Source organism: Bufo bufo, chromosome 3, assembly GCF_905171765.1.
Source record: "Bufo bufo chromosome 3, aBufBuf1.1, whole genome shotgun sequence".
Lineage (NCBI taxonomy): Eukaryota > Metazoa > Chordata > Amphibia > Anura > Bufonidae > Bufo > Bufo bufo.
In genome coordinates this window covers 611,996,782-612,018,788 of record NC_053391.1, presented here as the reverse complement: position 1 = coordinate 612,018,788, position 22,007 = coordinate 611,996,782, and the positions used below count along the sequence as shown (strand labels likewise).

General features: G+C 43.7%; 1 protein-coding gene across 1 annotated transcript in view; it reads left to right on the top strand.

Moving 5' to 3' along the window:
- The window catches only part of KPNA3 (karyopherin subunit alpha 3), a 46,095-nt gene extending 24,656 nt beyond the window's left edge, over positions 1-21,439 (top strand). Inside the window, exons 3-17 of the mRNA XM_040426030.1 lie at positions 350-439; positions 778-807; positions 3,555-3,607; positions 3,708-3,803; positions 4,053-4,138; positions 6,411-6,497; positions 8,158-8,327; positions 10,879-10,923; positions 11,402-11,533; positions 13,841-13,969; positions 15,709-15,813; positions 16,388-16,459; positions 17,532-17,694; positions 17,996-18,090; positions 20,687-21,439. Coding sequence (XP_040281964.1) covers positions 350-439; positions 778-807; positions 3,555-3,607; positions 3,708-3,803; positions 4,053-4,138; positions 6,411-6,497; positions 8,158-8,327; positions 10,879-10,923; positions 11,402-11,533; positions 13,841-13,969; positions 15,709-15,813; positions 16,388-16,459; positions 17,532-17,694; positions 17,996-18,090; positions 20,687-20,785 — 1,452 coding nt within the window. The 3' untranslated portion in view covers positions 20,786-21,439. The remainder of the gene's footprint in view (positions 1-349; positions 440-777; positions 808-3,554; positions 3,608-3,707; positions 3,804-4,052; positions 4,139-6,410; positions 6,498-8,157; positions 8,328-10,878; positions 10,924-11,401; positions 11,534-13,840; positions 13,970-15,708; positions 15,814-16,387; positions 16,460-17,531; positions 17,695-17,995; positions 18,091-20,686) is intronic.
- Positions 21,440-22,007: the final 568 nt, after the last annotated feature.

Genomic DNA, 22,007 nt, shown 5'->3' with positions numbered 1-22,007 from the left:
ACTGCTTCCTTCTCCCCCGTGCTGCTGAGGGAACATGAGCGTGCTGACAGCAGCGTGCTCATGTTCGGTGATACTAGACTGCGCAAGGCACAGCCGAGTATCGAAAAAATGGAAATCCCGGTATCGAAGTATCGATTGGGTATCGAAATTTCGATACCCAGAACAAACCTAATGAGTCCCTAAGCGGATCACAGGGTGTTCTGCTGAGAGGGAGCCCCAGGGATCAGCTGCAATGAACAGAAACCTGGCACGAAGTTCTTGGTTTTCTGTTTGCTGCCAATGTACACTGACTTGTATTTGTACCGCCTGCTTGCACTTGTTCACTATTTTATTAATCTTATGCTTTCAGAACAAGAGAGATGAACACCTCCTGAAAAAGAGAAATGTTCCCCAAGAAGAAAGTTTAGAAGATTCTGATGTAGATGGAGACTTCAAATCTGTAAGTGTTACTTGGGATCCGCCATCCTGTTTGATGTTTACAGCATGTCCTGTGGATACAGTGGGAAAGACCCCATTAACCATGAGCTGAGAGCTGATGAATGGGGGCTCCATGGTTCCTGCAGTGTATTGTGCGGACTCTGTGCTCGCCTCCTGCTGGAGCTGCTCACTACAGATTCTAGCAAAAGTGACCCAGCATTTTGCTCAGAGTCTCAGTTTATGCTGCCCTCAGGGCATGAAACTGACAGATTCCCTTTAAGGGATTAAATTGATATTAAAAGATGCATCATTGTCTTATGACTGTACAAAATGCTAATGTAGGTTTGTTTCTCATTGCAGCAAAATGTAACGCTAGAAGCAATACTACAGGTACGTGTCTCGATGTGGTTTGATGTGCAAAACAGCCTTGGATGCCTGTCAGTCAGCTAACTTACCTCGACCTTTTAATGGGTATTCCAGGATTATGTTTTTAATGGTCCATCCTCAGGATAGGCCATCAGTATCTGATCCGTGGTGGTCCGATACTCCACACCTCCAGCAATCAGCTGTCCTGCAGTAGCTCCAGCGCTGGAACTACACAGCACCCTCCGTTGTGTAGTGGACGGAGCGGGTAGCTGCAGTGCTGCTTTGTTTGAAGTCAGTGGGAGCAGCGCTGCAGTTACCAGCTCCATCCACTACACAATGGATGGAGCTGTGCTGTTCCATCTCCAACTGCCAGCACCAGAGCTCCACTGAAACAGCTGATTGGCAGGGGTGCAGTGTTGCACCCCCACCGATCAGATATTGGTCTGTTCTGAGGATAGGCAGTCGGTAACAAAATCCTGGAATATTCCTTCCAGGGTATGTTCACATATGGCAGATTTGTTACAGAAATTTGATTGCTCCTTACATCAGATACGTGGAGTAAATTTTCATTCACAGAAAATTCTGCAACAAACATGCCCCTAATAGTGGAATTTTTTTTCTCAGCCCTCTTTGGGATCCTAGGTACTGTGGATCGTAAGGCCCACAAGAGAGTGGGGTTGTCCAGGACCTAACATCAGAAAATCTGACCAAACTTGAAATGGATATACAGTAATGCCAGTTAATGACCAAATTATATCTGTCCCTCTTAAAGGGTTATTGCAGCTTCTTTTTAAAGTTTTTAAACTCTGCTGGGCCTGTGGAGTCGGGCATGGTTACCTGGTCCCCGATGCTTAGTTTCTGGCTTCTTCAGTACACGCCAGTCCCTGCATGTAAACTTGCAGCATGGGCGGAGGACAGCAATGCGCTGCTGCAGCCAGTGAGTGCAAGTATTTTTACTCCACAGGTCCAGCTGGGAAAGGGGAAAATGTAAAAACTTCTAAAAAGCTGGAATAACCCTTTAAGCATGCATACAAATAAACACCAAAATGTGGCCATGCAGGACAACAGAATCATTCTAAAATGTTACTTTTTTAGAGTCTCGTTTAAAAATAATTTACATAAAAGAATCAAATGGTCACCTTAGCGGTTTTGTTTCCAGTTTTGAGATCCGGCAGAGGATCTCAAAATCAGACCAAATCAGTTCAGTTTTGATTACTCATCAGTATGGATCCGTTCCATCAGGATGCGGTTGTGTTACATTGAAACGGAACAAACCAGATCCGTCACTAAATACGTTGTAAGTAAGTGGGTGGCGGATCAGGTTTTTTATCATCCTAAAAAAAAACACATTAGTCACCATTAACTTACATAGTTTTTAGTGCCAGATCCAGTTTGTTCCGTTTCACAGACAGGACACAAAACGCAGCTTGCAGCGGTGTTGTGTCCAGTTACAAAACTGCTCACGGAACGGAAGGCATACTGATGCATCCTGAACCGAGCATACTTCATTCAGAATGCATTGGCCCAGTTTGGAGATCCTCTGCTGGATCTCAAAAGCGAAATGCCAAAACGCAGATGTAAAAAGGTAGCCTAAGGTATAAAAAAATCCACACAATACATGGAGGATAAAGGAGGACACCTAGTGGAAAAAGTATATAAGGTCAACCAATTAAAGGGCTCACAGAGCAGAACTCCATGAACAAGTGTACTAAACATTCTCAGTGTCTCTTATACTCGTTCATTGAGTCCTACGTTGGCTCTGGCCGCCCTTGCATTTTTTTTTGCCACCAACTGTCCCCTTTTGTCCTTTCAAGTTCAAATAAATATAAGGTCAAGAAACTGTGTACTTTTATTTTATATTTTCGTATAAGAATGTTATGGATGAGTTCCGTGCAGATCAATTAACACTGTCTTATATATAGACTGCTTTGAAGTAGACTCAATACACCAGTTATCACATTCTCACCCTCTCAGACTTGGTGCAGGGATAGACTCTTTTGTCTAACTTTATGCCTCCTCTTGGTTGACTTACTATATACTTTTTACTTTTTCTGATTGTAGATTACTTTAAGCTATTATTTCCCTAACGTGAATATGGGGGCAGCCATCTTGCCTGAGCTGTTAGAGGCATTTACACATATGCTTTACAGCAGTCACATGGGCCATAGACACAATGGTCAGGAGGGGACTTCATTGACTGACGTGTGACCTGTGCAGAGTTCAGGACGGAGTAAATAAGCAGTGATATCACCTATTGTGAATGGCGGGTCTTGTGTTATCTCTACAGAGGTGATACCTTTCATTCTAATCCTGCCTGTGATAAGATTGCTGAAAAGTGATCTGTACAGGTCAAGAAGTGGCACCTATCAGGTGCAGAATTTTAGATGATAAAAAATAAATAATCTAGATGGTAAGATGGAAAACCTTTTTTTAAAATACGTTTATCATGAAAATTAAATTAAACGGTAGTTTTCTGTTCACACATTCCCTTTGGGTCATGCCGCTTTTCACTAGGTCACACCTGCTTACCCAGTAAGGTGGAAAAAAGTGTTTAAAATCCACAATCAGGTGCATAAAACATATACGGTAATAAATTGAGCCAAAATTCTGGCACGTTTCACTTACCGGTAATTCTCCAGTGGTTTAAAAATCTTGGGGTAGATTTACTCTCTGTATCTGGCAGTGTGTAATAGGCTTGTAAACCTCCTGTACGAAGATACTGTTATATACCAGTCTACATTGTAACTTCTCTCTTTTCCATTGATTTTTAGAATGCTACCAGTGATAACCCAACGACACAATTAAGTGCCGTACAGGCTGCAAGGTAAAGTCTCTGAAGGGGACTACTATGTTATCAGTATTGAATATACCTGATGGAAGTGACAGGTGTCTCACTACCTGACATGTGCTCATTCTGTTTTCAGAAAGCTGCTTTCAAGTGACAGAAATCCACCTATAGATGACCTCATAAAATCTGGAATTCTGCCGATATTGGTGAAATGCTTAGAAGCGGATGATAAGTAAGTGTTTTATGCCTTGCTCCATTTTCTTTAAGGGATTGTCTCCATGAAGACAGCCCCTAGTTATGGCATATGGACATCATAGAATGGATCCAGTTTTAGACAGCCCTTCTGAGCCACAAACTCTTTAATCTTTTTTGGGGGATCAGCTAGACCATGGCTAGGTATTATGAATTATCAGTCATCAATACGATATAAACTTATTGTAATGCAGTTTCATTTAAAAATAATTCCTTTTTTTTATTGCAGTCCTTCTTTACAGTTTGAGGCTGCCTGGGCATTAACCAATATTGCATCAGGAACATCTGCGCAAACCCAAGCAGTGGTCCAGTCTAGTAAGTACTATGCCGCAAGCTACGTGTTACTATTAAATCATGATACTTTAGAGAGTCTGTCAGCATTTTTTACCATGGAAAACTGCTGACAGCACTGGATAGGTGCTGGGGAGGGCAGGACAAACATACCTTTTCTGGAGCTTTTATTATCAGGAGTATTGTGAACATGAACCTTTATTCTGCCAGGCACTTCTCCTGCAGATGCCCTAGATGTGGAAGTGCTCTCTGAATTGTGCTGCTTCAAAGCCTATCCCATCTGCTCTGAGTGATCACTGTAATGGTCTTCTGGTTGGATGCTTCAGCTGTCACAAAAAGCAGAGGGAAGGTGCTGTGAAGCAGCTCAATGCAGAGATCACTTCACTGTGAAGCTCCGCCTCTTGGGCACTTGCAGGAGTAGCTAGGCAAAAGGCATGTACCGAGTGCAATCAGTCTTGCGTAGCCAAAACTGCTTACAGACTTTTAAAGCATACTTACACTTTCATGACTTTTCCAAATATCCTGCAGTTTATCTGCGGGCTTTATCTCTAATTCTCTCTTGTCCCTGAACTTGTGGGTGGAGGCTATAATGTCTCTCATACACTGCCATGGAGAAAACTGGAGATTCTGCTCCCTAACTCACTCAGCATCACAATATAGAACAGGGATGCTCAACCTGCGGCCCTCCAGCTGTTGCAAAACTACAACTCCCACCATGCCCTTCTGTAGGCTGATAGCTGTAGGCTGTCCGGGAATGATGGGAGTTGTAGTTTTGCAACTACTGGATGGCCGCAGGTTGAGCATGCCTGATACAGAGGACATTATAGAGAAGTGCTGAGCAGCATTGATGTGAATAAAGCACTTTGGGTGAGATACAGAACTATTAGCTGCTGCAGTCCCTCTTCTTGTTTCTCACTTTGCTACTTCATGATCCTATTCCCTCCCCAATCCAGAGATTTCTGTTTGATCCTTTGGTGAGCTAACGATCTGTCTTTGTCTCACAAGATGAATTCAGCAGACAGTTCGGAGTGAATGTTAGTTTAGGAAGGGGTGGAGCAGGAAGAGATCTGAAGAACAAGGCATTTTCTCTGATAAGCTAGTATCTTATATTCGCCTGTACTTTTGTTTTACGCAAAGTTGTATTTAAAAAAAAAAAAGTTGGGGAGTTTGTGTATTTTGTGTTTTTCAGAATATATCTACATATTATGTTTTTTCTGATAAAGGGATTTGAATACATCTCTTTAGCTGGACATAAAGATAAATCATAACATTTTGGTGAGCATTCTCATTTATATTGCGTGTGACCAGTTTTCTGACTGAGAACAGTTTTCCAGTCCAGAGGTTGTAACCGCCCCCCCCCCCCCATCAACTTTGGGGGTTTGGGGGGAGATTTATTATATGGGGAATTTTTATAGTCCGTGATTGCAGGAGTCTGTGGTGCTGTAATTTGTACCAAATTTAGCAGATGTTGCAGTGTTTGAAAAATTTGGCGCATCGTTAAGTCTAGCAGTTCTGTCCTGAGATGCTTCTCCACTTTCTATACCACCCCTTTGCTGCAGTGAAACAGACAATTTTTGCAATTTTAAAAAGTCAGAGTTGATTAATCTGGCTTAAATTCACTTGACAGGTTAGCTATGTCCACGTTCCCACCCACTGGAGTGAATCATGTAAAAAGCAAAATATTGCGCGCAAAAGCCCAATTTTGTGATTTTTTAAGTCTATAAGTTTGGAGCGCAGGGCTTGTTAGAAAATTGTCAAAAAATGTGAACTATTTAGACAAAATGCTAGGGAATCTATTGCCTTGATATTAAGAAATATGAATTACAGATTGGAGGTCAGTGTCAGCAGTCCTATTACTATTCCTGACATATCGGGAGCGGTGACGGGTCCTCTTTAACGCGGTAGGACCTCTATGACGGACTATAGCTGTAATGCAGCTTTGCAAGAAAAAAAAAGTATTTTGTTATCAGTCTTTAATGTTACACAAGTCAAGTAATTAGCAACCGGCACTAAGGAAGAGCCTGTTTTGGTTTTAGTGCGAGTGTGGCCAATACATATCCAGTTGCTCCATTTTCAGAAAAGCCGTTCAGCCGGTCAGATGAAGATGCACCATGCTGTGTGTTCATTAGTCAGTATGAATGCAGTCAAATCCAAGGGCTGTCTGTCACTGCGGGAATATCTGAAGCTCCTTGCTGTGTTGCCGAGAGGATATTACTGACCTGACAGACGGACTCTCTGATGTTTTCCTTTTCAAATCTGTACGTGTGAATCATTTACACGGATTTTCTTTCCTCAGATGCTGTCCCCCTATTTCTGAGGCTTCTGCATTCCGTGCATCAAAATGTCTGTGAACAAGCAGTCTGGGCGCTTGGAAATATCATCGGTAGGACAATTTCATTATATGTGCATGGAATATGTTGAATAGGTTGTGTGAAGATTTCAACATGTCCGCTATCCACAGCATAAGGTATAAGCGTTTGAATGGTAGGGGTACATCTGGGACCCTCACTGATCATGAGAATGAGGCTCCCATGTTTCCCTTTATGAATGGAGTGGTGGTTGAGCATGCACACCTCTATACAAGGATTCCCTTTATCAGCCCCATAGAGATGAGTGGAAGCTTGCGTGCTTCACTGGTATGGGGTGACCCAGGACCCCTGTTCTCTGATCAGTGCGGGTCCCAGCCATTGTAACCTCACCATTCCAACACTTATACACTATACTGAGGATATGTTTAAATCTTGGGTCAACTTTTTTTTTTTTTTTTTTTTAATGAAAACTGGTGGACAGATAATTGTACCTAAAGTAACTATAGTGCAAGACAACCAATTAGACCCCATGCAAACAACTATATCCATTTTGCAAATCACAGATCCACAAATACGTTGTATTGTTTTCAATGGGTCCTTGGTCCCCATTCTGTGGGCAGTCTTCTCTTTTTGTAGAATGGACATGCAGGTATGGAAAAGCGCAGATGATTCGTTCCACAAAGAGAGAGAACATGTCCTATACTTGTCCACAAAAAATGCGGATGCAACACGGACCGCATCCATATTTGGAGGATCCACAATTTGCGGAACGCAAAATGGATACGGTCGTGTGCATGGGACCTTTAGTCTAGTTCAGAATGTAAATGTAAGCCCTGATCCGTAGCTATTCTACATAACCAGTTTCTTTGCACTCCAAAGTTATGTACGGTATATGAGACCTTATTAAAGGGATTCTGTCACCAGGTTTCACCCCTGTCAGCTAAACATATGCTGATGTTCAGGGCGTCTTCACGATTCCTAATGTGGGCTTATAAATGTCATCTGTGGGCTTATTTAGCTAAAAAACAGCTATTACTAACCTGTCAGTCAAACAAATAAGTTGCCCAAGGGGATGTTAATGGGTGCAAGGTGCCGTTCGTGCCCAGCGCCGCCTTTCCAGACTTCTGCGCCGCCTCCTAATCCTCTGTGCCACCTCTCGCTCTCCCTCTCTCCCCCCTCCTCCTGCTGTAAGATCTCGCGCATGCAGGGGTTGAGCGAAGTGCCGGCACATGCGCACTTCGCTGTAAGAAGCCAAATGGAGAAGTCCGCACGGGCGCATCAGGCAGAGCCCTGTGCGCAAGCGCGAGATCTTACAGCAGTAGGAGGGGGGAGGGAGAGCGAGAGGCTGCACAGAGGATTAGGAGGCGGCGCAGAAGTCTGGAAAGGCGGCGGTGGGCACGAACGGCGGCGGGTGCGGCCGGCACCTTGCATCCATTAACATCCCCTTGGGCACCTTATTTGTTTGACTGACAGGTTAGTAATAGCTGTTTTTTAGCTAAATAAGCCCACAGATGACATTTATAAGCCCACATTAGGAATCGTAAAGACGCCCTGAACATCAGCATATGTTTAGCTGACAGGGGTGAAACCTGGTGACAGAATCCCTTTAACCATTTTCTAAAGGGCAGTTGGGGAATGCCACTCACGCATACATTTCAGAATCACCCCGTTTTTATTTTACTCCAATAACATTTTTAATGCAAGATTTTTTTGAAACCCTTTTCATTTCTGTAGGTGATGGTCCTCAGTGTAGAGATTATGTCATCTCACTTGGAATTGTCAAACCGCTCTTGTCCTTCATCAACCCTTCCATCCCCATCACCTTCCTCCGGAACGTCACATGGGTCATTGTCAATCTGTGCAGGAATAAGGACCCCCCACCGCCAATGGAGACTGTGCAGGAGGTAATAAAAATGTGAAGCGATGATTGTTTTGTTCTCGTACAACCCAGGCTGTGCGGTCCCGGTGTTTTCCACAGTTCATGAAGTTGTCTGATTCCTTGACAGAATCTGTTATATTTTCATTAATGTGCATAATGTAAACCACAGCAGATCATCCAGAATCATATACATAAGGCTTTACACAATAAGCTCATGTACCCTTTAAGGATAGGTCATTAATAGGACCAGCACCCGCACTTATCACCCACCCACATGAAGGGGTGATTGCCAAACCCCCTTCAGTCTGCTGTTATAAGGGGGCGCTGGCAGTTGGGACCCCACCGATCTGATATTGATGAGTCCTGATTCCCCGGGGGACCCTTTTTATCTCCAAAAGCTTGCACTAGCCCTTGTTAACCAAAATGTAAGTGGGTATGGATTAATCTAAATCTGACACATTCAGTGTAGTTTGCCCTGAGATAACCCATGAAATATATATGTATATTACATTAAATATACAAACTTTTTAAGCCTCTGATATTTATGTAAAAATGTCATGCATTTTGAAATTAAAACGGGTTGTCTGACCAATATTTTTTTAAAGGGTCAGAATGTCTTTGAAAAAAAAAAAAAACATACAAAAGAAATGATATGATACTTCATTGATCCCCCACCGTTCGGTTCCAACACTTCCAGGGTCCCTGCTGGTCCCTTCTTCCTGATCCCCCTCGACTGACAGGAAAGGACAGCTCAGAAATCAGCCAGTGATATCCTGTTTGTCGAGGGGCCCAGGAGCTGAGGTGAATCAGTGAGGTATCACTTCTTTACTTTCTTTTATGATTCTAAACACTTTAAAAATTACCGGCCAGACACCCCCTTTTAACTTGTATTAAAATAACTCTTTGAAGCATCACTCCTCTTTCACTCTGTATTACACGCAGAGCTGAGCAAGAGCTGGCACTGGGTGACAAGCTGAATGGCACAAGGTCACCCCATTCTTTTTCTTCTTTTACAAGTCACTGCTCAGCAGCAAGTGCTATTGGCTTCTGTTTGTTGAGTAATTTACATCTGTTGCCCCAGAGTAGAATCTAAGGCTTCGTTCACATCACCGTTCAGCCTTTCCGTTCTCCTGCTCCGTTTAGGAGTAGGAGAATGGAAAGGACTGAGAAGGCACATAACTGAGCCTAAGGACCCCATAGACTATAATGCAGTCCGTTATCTTTCCGCTCAGAAGATGATTTTGGAGCGGAGACAAAAGTTGTGCATGCATTATAGTCTATGGGGTCCTAAGGGCTCCGTTTGGGTCAGTTATGTGCCTTCTCCGTGAACGGTGATGTGAACGAAGCCTTACCTGTTAAACTCTTCTGAAGTTTCTCCTGCAGGTTAGAGTGGAGCTGTCCTAAAACAGTTTTGCAGTGTGGTCATTTGTAAAGTTTTCACTGTACTGCACCTGTCACTTCAAGATGTCATTTAAACCTATGAGTTTTCAAAGGTTGTCTCCCCAGAAGTACGATCTCTCCACAGAGTAGGCAATAAGTATCTTACCATGGGGGGGCTGACCACTGGTACGATCACCAATCATGACAACAGGGTCTCTGAGTTAGTGGAGCACATGTGCTGCTGCTGCATGCATTCTCTGTAGGACTGTCAGACATAGCCGAGCGCTAAATTCTGTCTTAGGCTGGGTTCACACCTGAGCGTATTCGATAAGCGCTGTTTACAGGCGTTTTTATCGGGCGTATTTTGGGGCGTTTTTGTATTTTGGAAAAGAGCGTCGTACACGCGTTCTTGCTATTGACCACAGAGGCGTACAATGAAAACAGGGGTGTTACGCGCGACAATACGCTCCAAAGAAGCTCCTGTACTTCTTGGGGTGTAGGGCGTTTTACAGCACGTTCGTACGCGCTGTAAAAGGCTCAGGTGAGAACCATGCCCATAGGGAAACATTGGTTTTTGCCCGTTGAGCGTTTTACAGCGCGTAGGAACGTGCTGTAAAACGCTCAGGTGTGAATGTAGCCTTAGGGCTTGTTCACACGACCGTTGGTGTCCCGTTCCCGTATTGCGGATCCGCAATACACAGGCACCATTCTGTTGTCATTCCACATCACGGATGCGGACCCATTCATTTCAATGGATCCGCAGATGCGGAACGGAAGCACTACGGAGTGCTTTCTGGTGTTCTGTGCCTTCGCACCGCAAAAAGATGGTCTATATTTTTGCGGAACGGAGGGATCACGGACCCATTCAAGTGAATGGGTCTGCAATCCCCATGCGCCTGCCCCCTGGAAGGTGCCCGTGCATTGCAGACCGCAATTTGCGGTTCACAGACACGGGACACCAACGGTTGTGTGAACGAGCCCTTAGGCAAACAGGAATTAATTGAGCAGCATCGTATGTAGTAACTACAGGAATCAGACCCCCAGCAATCACATACTTCTCCTTTAAGATGCCACGTCTTGTAACTTCAATTATGCATTTGTTTTGGTTTTTAATATAAATGTGACTTAAATTCCAGAAATATAATCCATTCTGATGGCCTGTACCTAATATAGTTTTGGTTTATTTCCCCTTCTAGATTTTGCCTGCTCTTTGTGTCCTAATATACCACACAGACATTAATGTAAGTATATTGCTGTCTTGTGTTTTCTGGGTGTTTAATGTTGATGGCCTATCCTGAGAATAGGTCTTCAGTATCTGATCATGGGGTCCAGTTCCCGTACCCCTGCCGGTCATCGGTTTTAAGAGACCGCAGTGCTCGGTGAGTGCCGCGGCCTCTTCACAGGTATGTGACGTCACGTAGCCTAGGCGCAAGTCAGTCCCCTTCAAGTGAATGGATCTGAACTGCACTATAATGTGCTTCGTAAGATGTGATCGGCAGGGGTGTCGGATTCCTGACAATTTGGTATTGGTGACCTATCCGAAGGATAGGTTATAATATTATTAAACACCTGGAAAAAACCCTTTTTAATATTCCTTACTGAGAATTTTATTTTCTTGCTGCTTCTTGTCAGCCAGCAGCTTATTAGTTTATGTAGATTTCTTCTTTTATTGGTTTTGTCATTTGTCAATATAAGTTTATGCTTGTTTCCCTCCTTTAGATTCTAGTGGATACAGTATGGGCTTTATCGTACCTAACTGATGGTGGCAATGAACAAATTCAGATGGTGATAGATTCTGGAGTTGTGCCATACTTGGTGCCACTTTTGAGTCATCAGGAAGTAAAAGTTCAGGTGATTTATTTTATTTTAATTTTTTTCATAGTGGTTTTAAGTAGAGTTGTTGCGATACCAAATTTTTGATTCGGTTTCGATACCATGAAAAAGTATTGCGATACTCGATACCATTCGATACCACGCGAAAAAAATAAACAAAAAAAGCCACGTGCATTCCTCATTTTTAAAAATGGCGAATCGCGCAGTTTTTATTTTATTTTTTCTGTTCCGGCATTCACCACCTAGATTTTTTTTTTATATTTTAATAGTTTGGACTTTTCTGACGTGGCGATGTAATATGTTTATTTATATATTTTATATGTGAAATTGGGAAAAGGGGGGTGATTTATACTTCATATTTTAGTGTTTTTTTTTTTTTCACTTTTTATTTAATAACTATTTCCCCCCTTAGGGGCTAGAACCTGGGATCTTTCATCCCTTTTCCTATTCACCCTGATAGATCTCTATCAGGGTGAATAGGACTCCACACTGTCCCTGCTGCTCTGTGCTTTGTGCACACAGCATCAGGGATGTTACCATGGCAACCAGGGCTTCCTGGCTGCCATGGTAACCGATCGGAGCCCCAGGCTTACACAGCTGGGGCTCCGATCAGAAGCTGCCACTGCACCACCAATGAGGGGGAGTGGAGAGGTCCCTGTGGCCACTGCCACCAATGATTTTAATACTGGAGGGTTGAGAGGGGCCGGCGCACTGTGCCACCAATGATTTTAATGGGATGGGGGGATTGAGGGGGGGGGCACACTGCACCACCAATGATTTTACCCCTTTATACAGGAGGCGGGTACTAGCAGATCAGCGGCAGTTAACTGCCGCTGATCGCAGCTCCCTGTCAGGGGCAGGGTGCCGGCAATGCGATTCTGCTGCCGGCACCCGCCTCCTGTATGTGTTAAAGACTGACTACTGTATATGAGTCCAGACTTTCACTATTAGGCCACACAGAGCGGCGCCCAGCGATGTCTCAGCACTCACCATTAGTCCTGGGCGCCGCTCCGTTCGCCCGCAGTGCCCCATTACTGTCTCCTCTCCTGCTCCACATGCTGCTGATTACTATCGGAGCGATGGGAGGAGACATCAGCTTCACTAGTGGGCGTTCCTTCTCCCTGGCTGTAGCGCTGTCCAATCGCAGCGCAGGGAAAAGGAACGCCCACTAGTGAAGCTGATGTCTCCTCCCATCGCTCCGATAGTAATCCTATCATTGGTGGCGCAGTGCGCCCGCCCCTCCTCCGCCCCTCTCTTCTCATTGCCGCCCCTCCTCCCCCCCCTCTCTTCTCATTGCCGCCCCTCCTCCGCCCCTCTCTTCTCATTGCCGCCCCTCCTCCACCCCCTCTCTTCTCATTGCCGCCCCTCCTCCACCCCCTCTCTTCTCATTGCCGCCCCTCCTCCGCCCCTCTCTTCTCATTGCCGCCCCTCCTCCGCCCCTCTCTTCTCATTGGTGGCAGCGGCAGCAGCACAGGGGGAGGGAGGACAGCTTCCTTCTCCCCGTGCTGCTGAGAGAGAACATGAGCGCGCCGATAGCAGCGCGCTCATGTTCAGAGATACTAGACTGCGCAGAAGCGCAGCCCAGTATCGAAAAAACGGAAATCCCGGTATCGTATCGATACCGGGACAAAAGTATCGATTGGGTATCGAAATTTCGATACCCGCAACAACCCTAGTTTTAAGATTTGCCTTTTTCAGTTTTGTCTGAATGGCATTTCGCTAGGATCGCTGTTGATCCTAAAAATGGAGGGTCTGGGGAGCTGATAGAGTTGTGTTTCCTGGACTGCAGGGAACCACAGCATGGAACTATTCGGGATCGGCAGAGGTCAGAACCCCACTCATCCCAGCATATCCTAGTGATATGTCATCACTTTCAAAAGATGGTATTAAGTCTAGTTGTGATTTATTTAATAGATTTATCCTGTTTTGGGATTTATTTTGCCTCTATAAGACACCCTTAAAGGGTTTCATTTGTGAGTTCGAGGAGCTGCTTCTGATTGTCTGCGTTTACAGGGATATATATATATACTTATTGACTGACAGCTGCATCAATGCTCCTTCCAGATGCCACACATTAAATGAACCAGCCTTCCAAACTCTGGAACTGAGAACTTTTGAATGGGATCTGTGAACGGCTATTCAGCATTGAGCAGCATTTTGTGACATTCTGCAGCGAAGTCACAAACCATTCGCACACAATGCACTCACTCCAGTTGCTAGCTTCATAGGGCAAACCTGGTATTTATAGCAAATTGACTAAAATCTTGATAATTGTAAGAACATATCCTTACTTCTGTTTGTTTGTTTTTTTTCATCCCTTTTTAGACGGCAGCATTAAGAGCTGTGGGTAACATAGTAACTGGCACCGATGAACAGACTCAAGTGGTGTTAAACTGCGACGTTCTCGCTCACTTTCAAAATCTACTGACGCATCCTAAAGAGAAAATAAATAAGGTATTTTGGTTGTTAATATATTTATATATGCTTAAAGGTGTTGTCCACTTTTTTTTTTTTTATATATATTAATGACCTATCCTCAGGATAGCTCATTAATATCAGATCGGCTAGCGGACAATTCCCGGCACCCCCCATTGATCAACAGTTTGAAGAGAACGCAGCTCTCGTACAAGCGTTGCCTTTTCTGCTGTTTAGCTGCTCGCTGTCAACATTGCATCGGTGAGCAGGTAAACCTTGAAGAGGAGGCATTGCTCGTATGATCGCTGTGTTCTCTTCAAACTGCTGAGCGACGGGGGTGCTGGGAATTGACACCCTGCCAATCTGATATCGATGACCCATCCTGACAATAGGTCATCAATATAACAACAAAAGCAGACAACACCTTACAGGCGGATTGCCCAATGTTACTAGATCTGCGGAGGGAATCGTACTTACCTGCTTTCCGCTGCTGGCTTCCGGCTCCTTCACTCCCCCACTGCTGCTGTAGCTCTTTGGGCTCCATTCATGATGCTGACACTTTGATGGTTTGACATTTGTCACATGACTGCTGCAGCGGTGATGTGTCCCACTTGCGTTACATGACCCAATGACCTGACAGGGTGTAGGCAAGTATGAATACCTCCGGAGGCCCGGCCATGTTGGGGAATCTGCCTGAAGGGCCCACGGGGCTGAACAACCGCTTTAAGGTAGTCCTATTATGCCAAATAATATACAAATATTGTAACACCTATTTGAAGATGAAATGTATAATTGGGTCTTGCCACCATAAACAGGTATCATCTATCCACAGGATGACTGCTCATGCACACGGCCATGTTTTGTGGTCCACAAATTGCGGATCCATAAAACACAGATCCCCGCCGAGTGCTTGCTGCTTTTTTTTTTGTTTTGTTTTTCTCCTCCTGCAGAAAAGTCCTATCCTTGTCTGCAAAAGGGACAAGAAGAGGGCATGTTGTATTTTTTTGTGGAGCCGCAGAACGGCATGAGCGCATGAGCCCTAAGTGATAAATCTTTAGCCAATGTGGGCCATAAACAGCAGTCTGTATTTTGCTTACAGGAGCTCTGCAGATTATCATCTGGCTAAGGGTACTACGGCTACACAGCGACATGTGTCGAGCAACATTTTATGCAGTGTATTTCAATGGTGTTGCAATGCTGCGACGCAAGTCAGTTTATTTTTTTTAGCAACTGTCGTGTCTCCAGTGTGTCTCATTGCACCATTGAAATATATTATAATAAATGTCTTGCTGTCGCCCTGTAGTCATACCCTTAAAGGGGTATTCCCAGCTAGTATAGGTGCGGCGAGGCCCCATAGTAATAAATGGAGGACGGCCCTCCTTCACTTTGCCAGCTGCCTTTACGAGATGGATGCGGGACCCGCACCTATCAGACAATGGGGTCATATCTCAGCGATATGCCCTCATTGTCTGAGATGGGAAAACCCCATTAAGAGAATCCTCCAATAACACTATTGGGTAATTACTACATTTGCATTATATTTAGCTATTGTGTCCGTGGTCATTGTGATATGACTACATTTTGGCATCTATTAAAGTTACATTCCCCAGACCACCTGCGATTCCTCTGACCCAGCCTTAGATCCCCAAATGGTTCTATGGTGATCTAATTATGCCGTGTGAAAACCACCCTAAGCAAATTTCTTTGTAAAGACCAATAATTTGCACACAGACGCTGAGCATTAAAGTCACAGTTGTATGTATTGTATTTTGTTGCAGGAAGCAGTTTGGTTCCTTTCCAATATCACAGCTGGAAATCAGCAACAGGTTCAAGCTGTTATAGATGCCGGATTAATCCCCATGATAATACATCAGCTGGCCAAGGTAAGTCTGTCTGGTAGAGTACATGTCCATATTGTGCATTAAAGGGGCAGTATTGTCACTATTCCTGAGATGGTTACGTCAGCAGTTTGACGTACCAGCCATTTCTGGGACAATGCTTTATTTCATAGCTGGTGAATTTTTGTGGTGCACTTCTATCCCTGTTGGATTTGTTCTCTGAGGCGGTGGTGTTGTCATGATTATTATTAAAAGTTTTACTTTCAGTGAAAACTAGTGTCTGCATGATATCCTGCCTTAAAGGGTTTTTTCCAGGATTTTAATATTGATGTCCTATCCCATTTGCTTCAGTTCTATCTGAGGATACGCCATCAATATTAAAATCCCAGTATATACCTTTAATTTCATCTTGGCATAGCTCCACTGTTGGAGGACGTCTCACCCGTTACTAAATAACTGCTTATACATAAATTCCCTGATATGATATACTGATTGCTGCTGGAATGTGACCAAAAATAAAACCAAACTTTAGGAAGTGACTCTTATTTTATTCTGCTGTAACTATATAGATTACCATATTTTTCTTGGCATTTCATAGAATTGTTTTTCTGTTCTGCAGGGAGACTTTGGAACCCAAAAAGAAGCCGCATGGGCAATCAGCAACTTAACAATAAGTGGCCGGAAAGACCAGGTAAGCCATGGATTTATTGAGTTGAGGCGTCAGAGCAAATGTTTTCTAGCCAAAGTCAAAATAGCTGCTGTGCACCAGTCAGGTGAGGCTTGAGTGAGGGTGTAGAGCCCTCCTTGTCGTACTGGATGCAAGTGTTTGATAAAGAGAATGTGCCCCTTTAAGAAAGTTGAGATATCACTCAGCTCTATTAGATAAATTTTAATGATTAGTGTAACCCTCCAAAGGCCATTAAAGAGGACCTCTCCTGACATGTCTGTTTTTAATATATGTGTTCCACATGAATTGACAATTTTGGAGCATCTATTCTTATGACTATGTTGTCCTGTTCCCCTGTTATTACTACTATACATTTATGAATAAATTGACAACTGGGTGTTACCATGACGTGTGTCCCTGAACGTTCTGACACTGTCTAATCAGTCCTGACAGATGCACCCCCTTTGACTAGGGATATGGAAACAACCGGTTGTTACTTTATTCATGAATTCATAGTAATAACGGAGGTACAGCACAGCATAAAGTCAGAAGAAAAGATGCTCCAGAATTGTCATTTTATGGTGAATGTAAGTATTTACCTAAACAGACCTGTCAGGAGAGGTTACAGGTTCTTTTTAGGGCCTCATTCACACGAGCTTGATGACATCAGTGACCAGATGGGCAGTGGTTTATCTGTGAAGATGTCCGTATGTCTGTTTTTTGCCTTCCATATGTCATCCGTATTTTGCTCAGCTGAAAATTAATTTCAAGAGCATCTCCTAGCAATTATCTGTAAAACACATGTTATGTCCGTGTTTTTTGTGGACTCATAGACCTTTATTGGGTGCGATGGATCCGTAAACACGGACAAAAATGGAGCATGCTGTGGTGTAATCCCTGGACCATGATAAATATCTGATGTGAGTGCACATTAAAATCAGTGGGTACTTGTTCTGTCCTTGGAGACCACCGACAGCACAGGTCTCTGATTCACTGACATCTGAATAAGGCCTTACTCTGTGCAAACTTTGACAACTAGGATGTGTTCTGTGAACTTCACGCTGTGCAGTTGTCACTTTCTGCTTGTCCTGTGCAGGTGGAGTACCTGGTGCAGCAGAACGTCATCCCACCGTTCTGCAACTTATTGGCTGTGAAAGACTCACAGGTTGTCCAGGTGGTTTTGGACGGCTTGAAAAACATTCTTATAATGGCAGGAGAAGAAGCGAGCACAATTGCTGAGATCATAGAAGAGTGTGGAGGTGAGAAATGAATTTGTCTTAAAACTGAACATACTGTGAGCAGAGGCCTAACTAACTGGTAGAGGATCTTATTAACATTGGTCTTCTGCATGGTCTGGTCAGACAGATAAAACATGTATATATGCTTACGCTGTTTGCTACTAAATCAATTTGGGCAACGCAGCCCCACGTCATAAAGTGTGGCATCACAGCATTCTTATCACTCTTTAGGAGATGTAGATATATCCTATTCAGTTTATTATTTCCATTCTATTTTGTCATCTCCATGTCCTACTTTACTGATAGCTGCCATCTTTTTCAGGTCTGGAAAAAATAGAAGCATTGCAACAGCACGAGAATGAAGAAATTTACAAATTAGCGTTTGAAATCATAGATCAGTATTTCTCTGGTGACGATGTAAGCATGTTTAACTTCAATATCTTCCTAAAATTAAAGGAGTTGCACCATGAAAATCTATTGATCCACTATCCAGAAAAATGTTGTTTTCTTTCCTGGATGACCAAATGCTGGGACCCACAAAGAATTGGGGGGTCCCAAGTCCTGTCTTTGAATGGAGCAGTAGTGTGCACGTCGGTCCACAACTCAAGTCACTTCTATGGTGCTGGCTGAGAACAGTCTACACAGAAGTGAACGAAGTAGTAGACTGACATGCGCACTACTGCTGTATGTAAAGAGGGCGACACCCTGTTCTCAGCGTCAATCCCCTCCACACTCCAACTTTTATCACCTGTTACCCTGTGAATATGTGATAAATACACCACTAAGTATGCCACTACATACAATTCCCAATGTGGGATCATAGCTAAGATGAGGTTTAGATCATGTAGTTCAGCTTGCCCCAGTGCACCTCTCTAAATACAGTTCATAGCCACTGTGCAATGGTCAGTCTTAAGCCTCATTCATACAGTTAGTGCATGGTCAGTGATACATCAGTGATTGTGAGCCAAAACCAGGAGTGGAGCTACACAGAGATAAGGTATCAGGGGAAGATCTGCTCCTGGTTTTGGCTCAAAATCACAGATGGAAATCAGTGACCAAAACACAGACGTGTAAATGAGGCTTTAGGCTCGGTCACGTGCTCCCGATTTCTTGTACATTTTTGGCTCAAAATCCACGCCGAAAATCTGCAACAAATATTTAAAAAAGTCTGTTTTAATGTTCTTACATATGAAGAAAAATACTAGTGGAAACACATGTACACGGAGGTGGTTTGTCACTGTCATTGGATTTTATGTGGCTTTGGTTCACCGATAAATTATAGTTAACTTTAACAAACCGATACAAACAATGCAGCATTCAATTAAGTGTGTGAACGTAATACATCATGTGTGCCCTGCCATACAAGCTTACTATCTGGGTTAGTGTAAGAATTGGTGGAAAGGATAGGTGCTGTCACCTTGTTAGAAGAAGGCACGACAAAAGACACTGCCCATATGTCCTCTTAGGTCATATAGTGGGTGTCCACCTCAGCACCCCTCATTTGTGAGACAGAAGGAGAGCTGATCTGTAAGGGTCTGTTCACAGAATGCAATCATATTTCTGCAAAAACTGTAATATGACCACCATGTGTGATCAGACCCTTAAAGGGGTATTCCCATCTTAGACAATGGGGGCATATCGCTAGGATATGCCCCCATTGTCTGATAGGTGCAGGTCCCACTGCTGGGACCCGCACCTATATCGAAAACTGAGCGGGGAGCTCTGTGGCTGGAGGACCCCAGATTTCCTGGGGTCCATCCACCACCAAATGCTAATCTCCGCCTCTCCCATAGAAATGAATGGGAGCATTTACTTCTATGGGGCAGACTGCAATAGCCGAGCCAGTGCTCGGCTATTTTCGGCAGCCCCATGGAAATGAATGGAGGGCGGCTGCGCATGCGCAGTGTGCTCTCCCTAACTTTCGGGGCTCAGTTCTCGATATAGGTGCGGGTCCCAGCGGTGGGACCCCCACCTATAAGACAATGGGGGCATATCCTAGCGATATGCCCCCATTGTCTGAGATGAGAAAACCCCTTTTATTAGGTTTTTCCAGGACCAACCTATTGAAGAGCTATCCTTAGGACAGGTCATCAATAACAGATCAGAAGGGGCCAAACTCCCGCTGCACAGCTGTTTAGTTGTAGTGCTGGAATCAGGCGCTAAAATGACAGCTCCACCCACTATGCAGTGGTCGTGTCTGGTTACTGCAGCGCTGCTCCCATTCCAGTGCCGCATCTAGTAAAAACAGCCGATTGGCGGTGTACTAGGTAGTTGGACCTCTGACGATTTGAAATTATCCTGTTCTGAGGATAGGACATCAATGAGTTAGTCATGAAAAAACCCTTAAATTGAGTTCCAGCTCTTGCAAACCTGACTTGCCCATTTATTGCAGGAGAAATCTACAAAGGCAAACCTTTGAGTGTGCCTTCACAGGTAGTGGACTTTTTTTGCAGAAAATTTCTACAACTGAAAATCTGTTCCAGTCGTCGGAGTGGGGTGGTTTTGGACGCAAGCATGTGGATTTCTGCAAGCCCCGTTTAGGCTACTTTCACACTGGCGTTGTTAATTCCAGTATTGAGATCTAGCAGAGGATCTCAATAACGGAATTAAACGGATCTGTTTTGATTTTGCAGATCAGGATGCATCCGTTACGTTAGGATGCGGTTGTCTGAAATCAAAACTGATTTTAGGCTCCTAAAAAACGGATCCGCATTGACTTGCATGGTTTTTTGTTTTTTTTGACCGGACACAAAACCGCAGATTGCAGCCTCATGCATCCTGAACGGCTCTTTCCATTTAGAATACATGAGGTCTAAACAAAAACATTTATTTTATTTTTTTGGTATTGAGATCCAACTCAAGTGTGAAACAGGCCTTAGGTGAATGGAATTTCTGCTGCATTTGAAGGCCCCCGAGCAGTACACTTTCCCCTTCACCTGCTTCTCCACATGTCTCTGTAATGACACAAAGCCCTTTATAGGATTTAATTGAGTTTATTTTCTGTTCTGGGCAGATTGATGAAGATCAAAGCCTCATTCCTGAAGCCACCCAGGGAGGTACCTACAACTTTGAGCCGTCATCCAACCTTCAGGCAAAAGAATTTAACTTCTAAGTGTGATGCAGTGCAGCTTTCCTCTGTCCCTCAACTTCTAGCACCACCAGACGTCCACCTGTTGAAGACAAACCCTAAAAAGCTTCAAGACACAAAAAAAAAGCCTCTTCATTTGATGCTTCTAAAGCGAACCATGTATCTTTCACTTGCCAAATGTCACTCACACGGACTGTAATTGCATTTGCATGAGCTTGGTTTTCTTTGAAATTCTAACAGACCCAGCTGTATTTTTTACCTTCTCCATTTGGCACTGTGTGCTGACTGCCACAACATTCAGCCTTTTTATTTTAGTTTTTTTGGTTAAGAAAATTTCATAGTGATGGCATATCGGCTTCCTGTGGAAAAAGTAGCTTTTCTTGAATCTGGTGCACTGTACATCAAGACTTTGCTCTAATGCATACATTGTGGAAGACTTTGCAAGAGTACAGTCTACTCTGAGCCTCCATCTTCCTCCATAGACATTTTCATATTTTGAGGAACTATAAATTTAATGGATACAAAACATGCAAGCCAAAAGATTTTAATTCATGAAACTGAATAAAACATAACTTGGATGAATTATTGAGGCAAACAAAAATTCTGTTTGAGAGAAAACTTGTAACGATGTCTCTTAGTATTTCCCCAACTGCCTCCCAAGTCAGGATTGGAAAAGTGGAACTGACCGAAAAGTAAACTGCTTTGTGTTTTACCGAACATCCAGCCCTGTCCCACCACTTTGACCAGTTTTCCTGCTGTTTTTCAAGTAACCCCCCCACCCCAGCCTGTAGAACATGTCCGACTTGATCAAAAGCTGAAAGCAAGTGTCCCTTAAAAATTGAACTTACAAAGATCTAAATTGTGGGTGGGGAAAAGAAACCTTGCTTTCAACTTCAGTAGACATGGCATGTTAGGTTTTGTTCAGGTGGTTCTAGGTGGTCGGTTTTTTTTTTTTTTTTATTATTATTATTGAGGCTTTTCACATTTACTGTAAATTGTCTGAAATTGATTTCTACGTTGTATCCAGCGCTTTTCAGAATGTGGTTGGACAATGGTGAATATCTAGAAATGGCCTAAGCAAGCTTTCCCTTTCGTCAATGACGAGCTGGTTGGGATTTGTAGTTCAACAGCTGGTCACATTTTATTTTGAAGAAATCCTAAGGAAATTTTTTTTTTATTCAGGGACATCTGTTCTATAGGTAGCCGTGTAGACAAGAAGGCGCAAAACTCCTTCCCACCCTCGTTA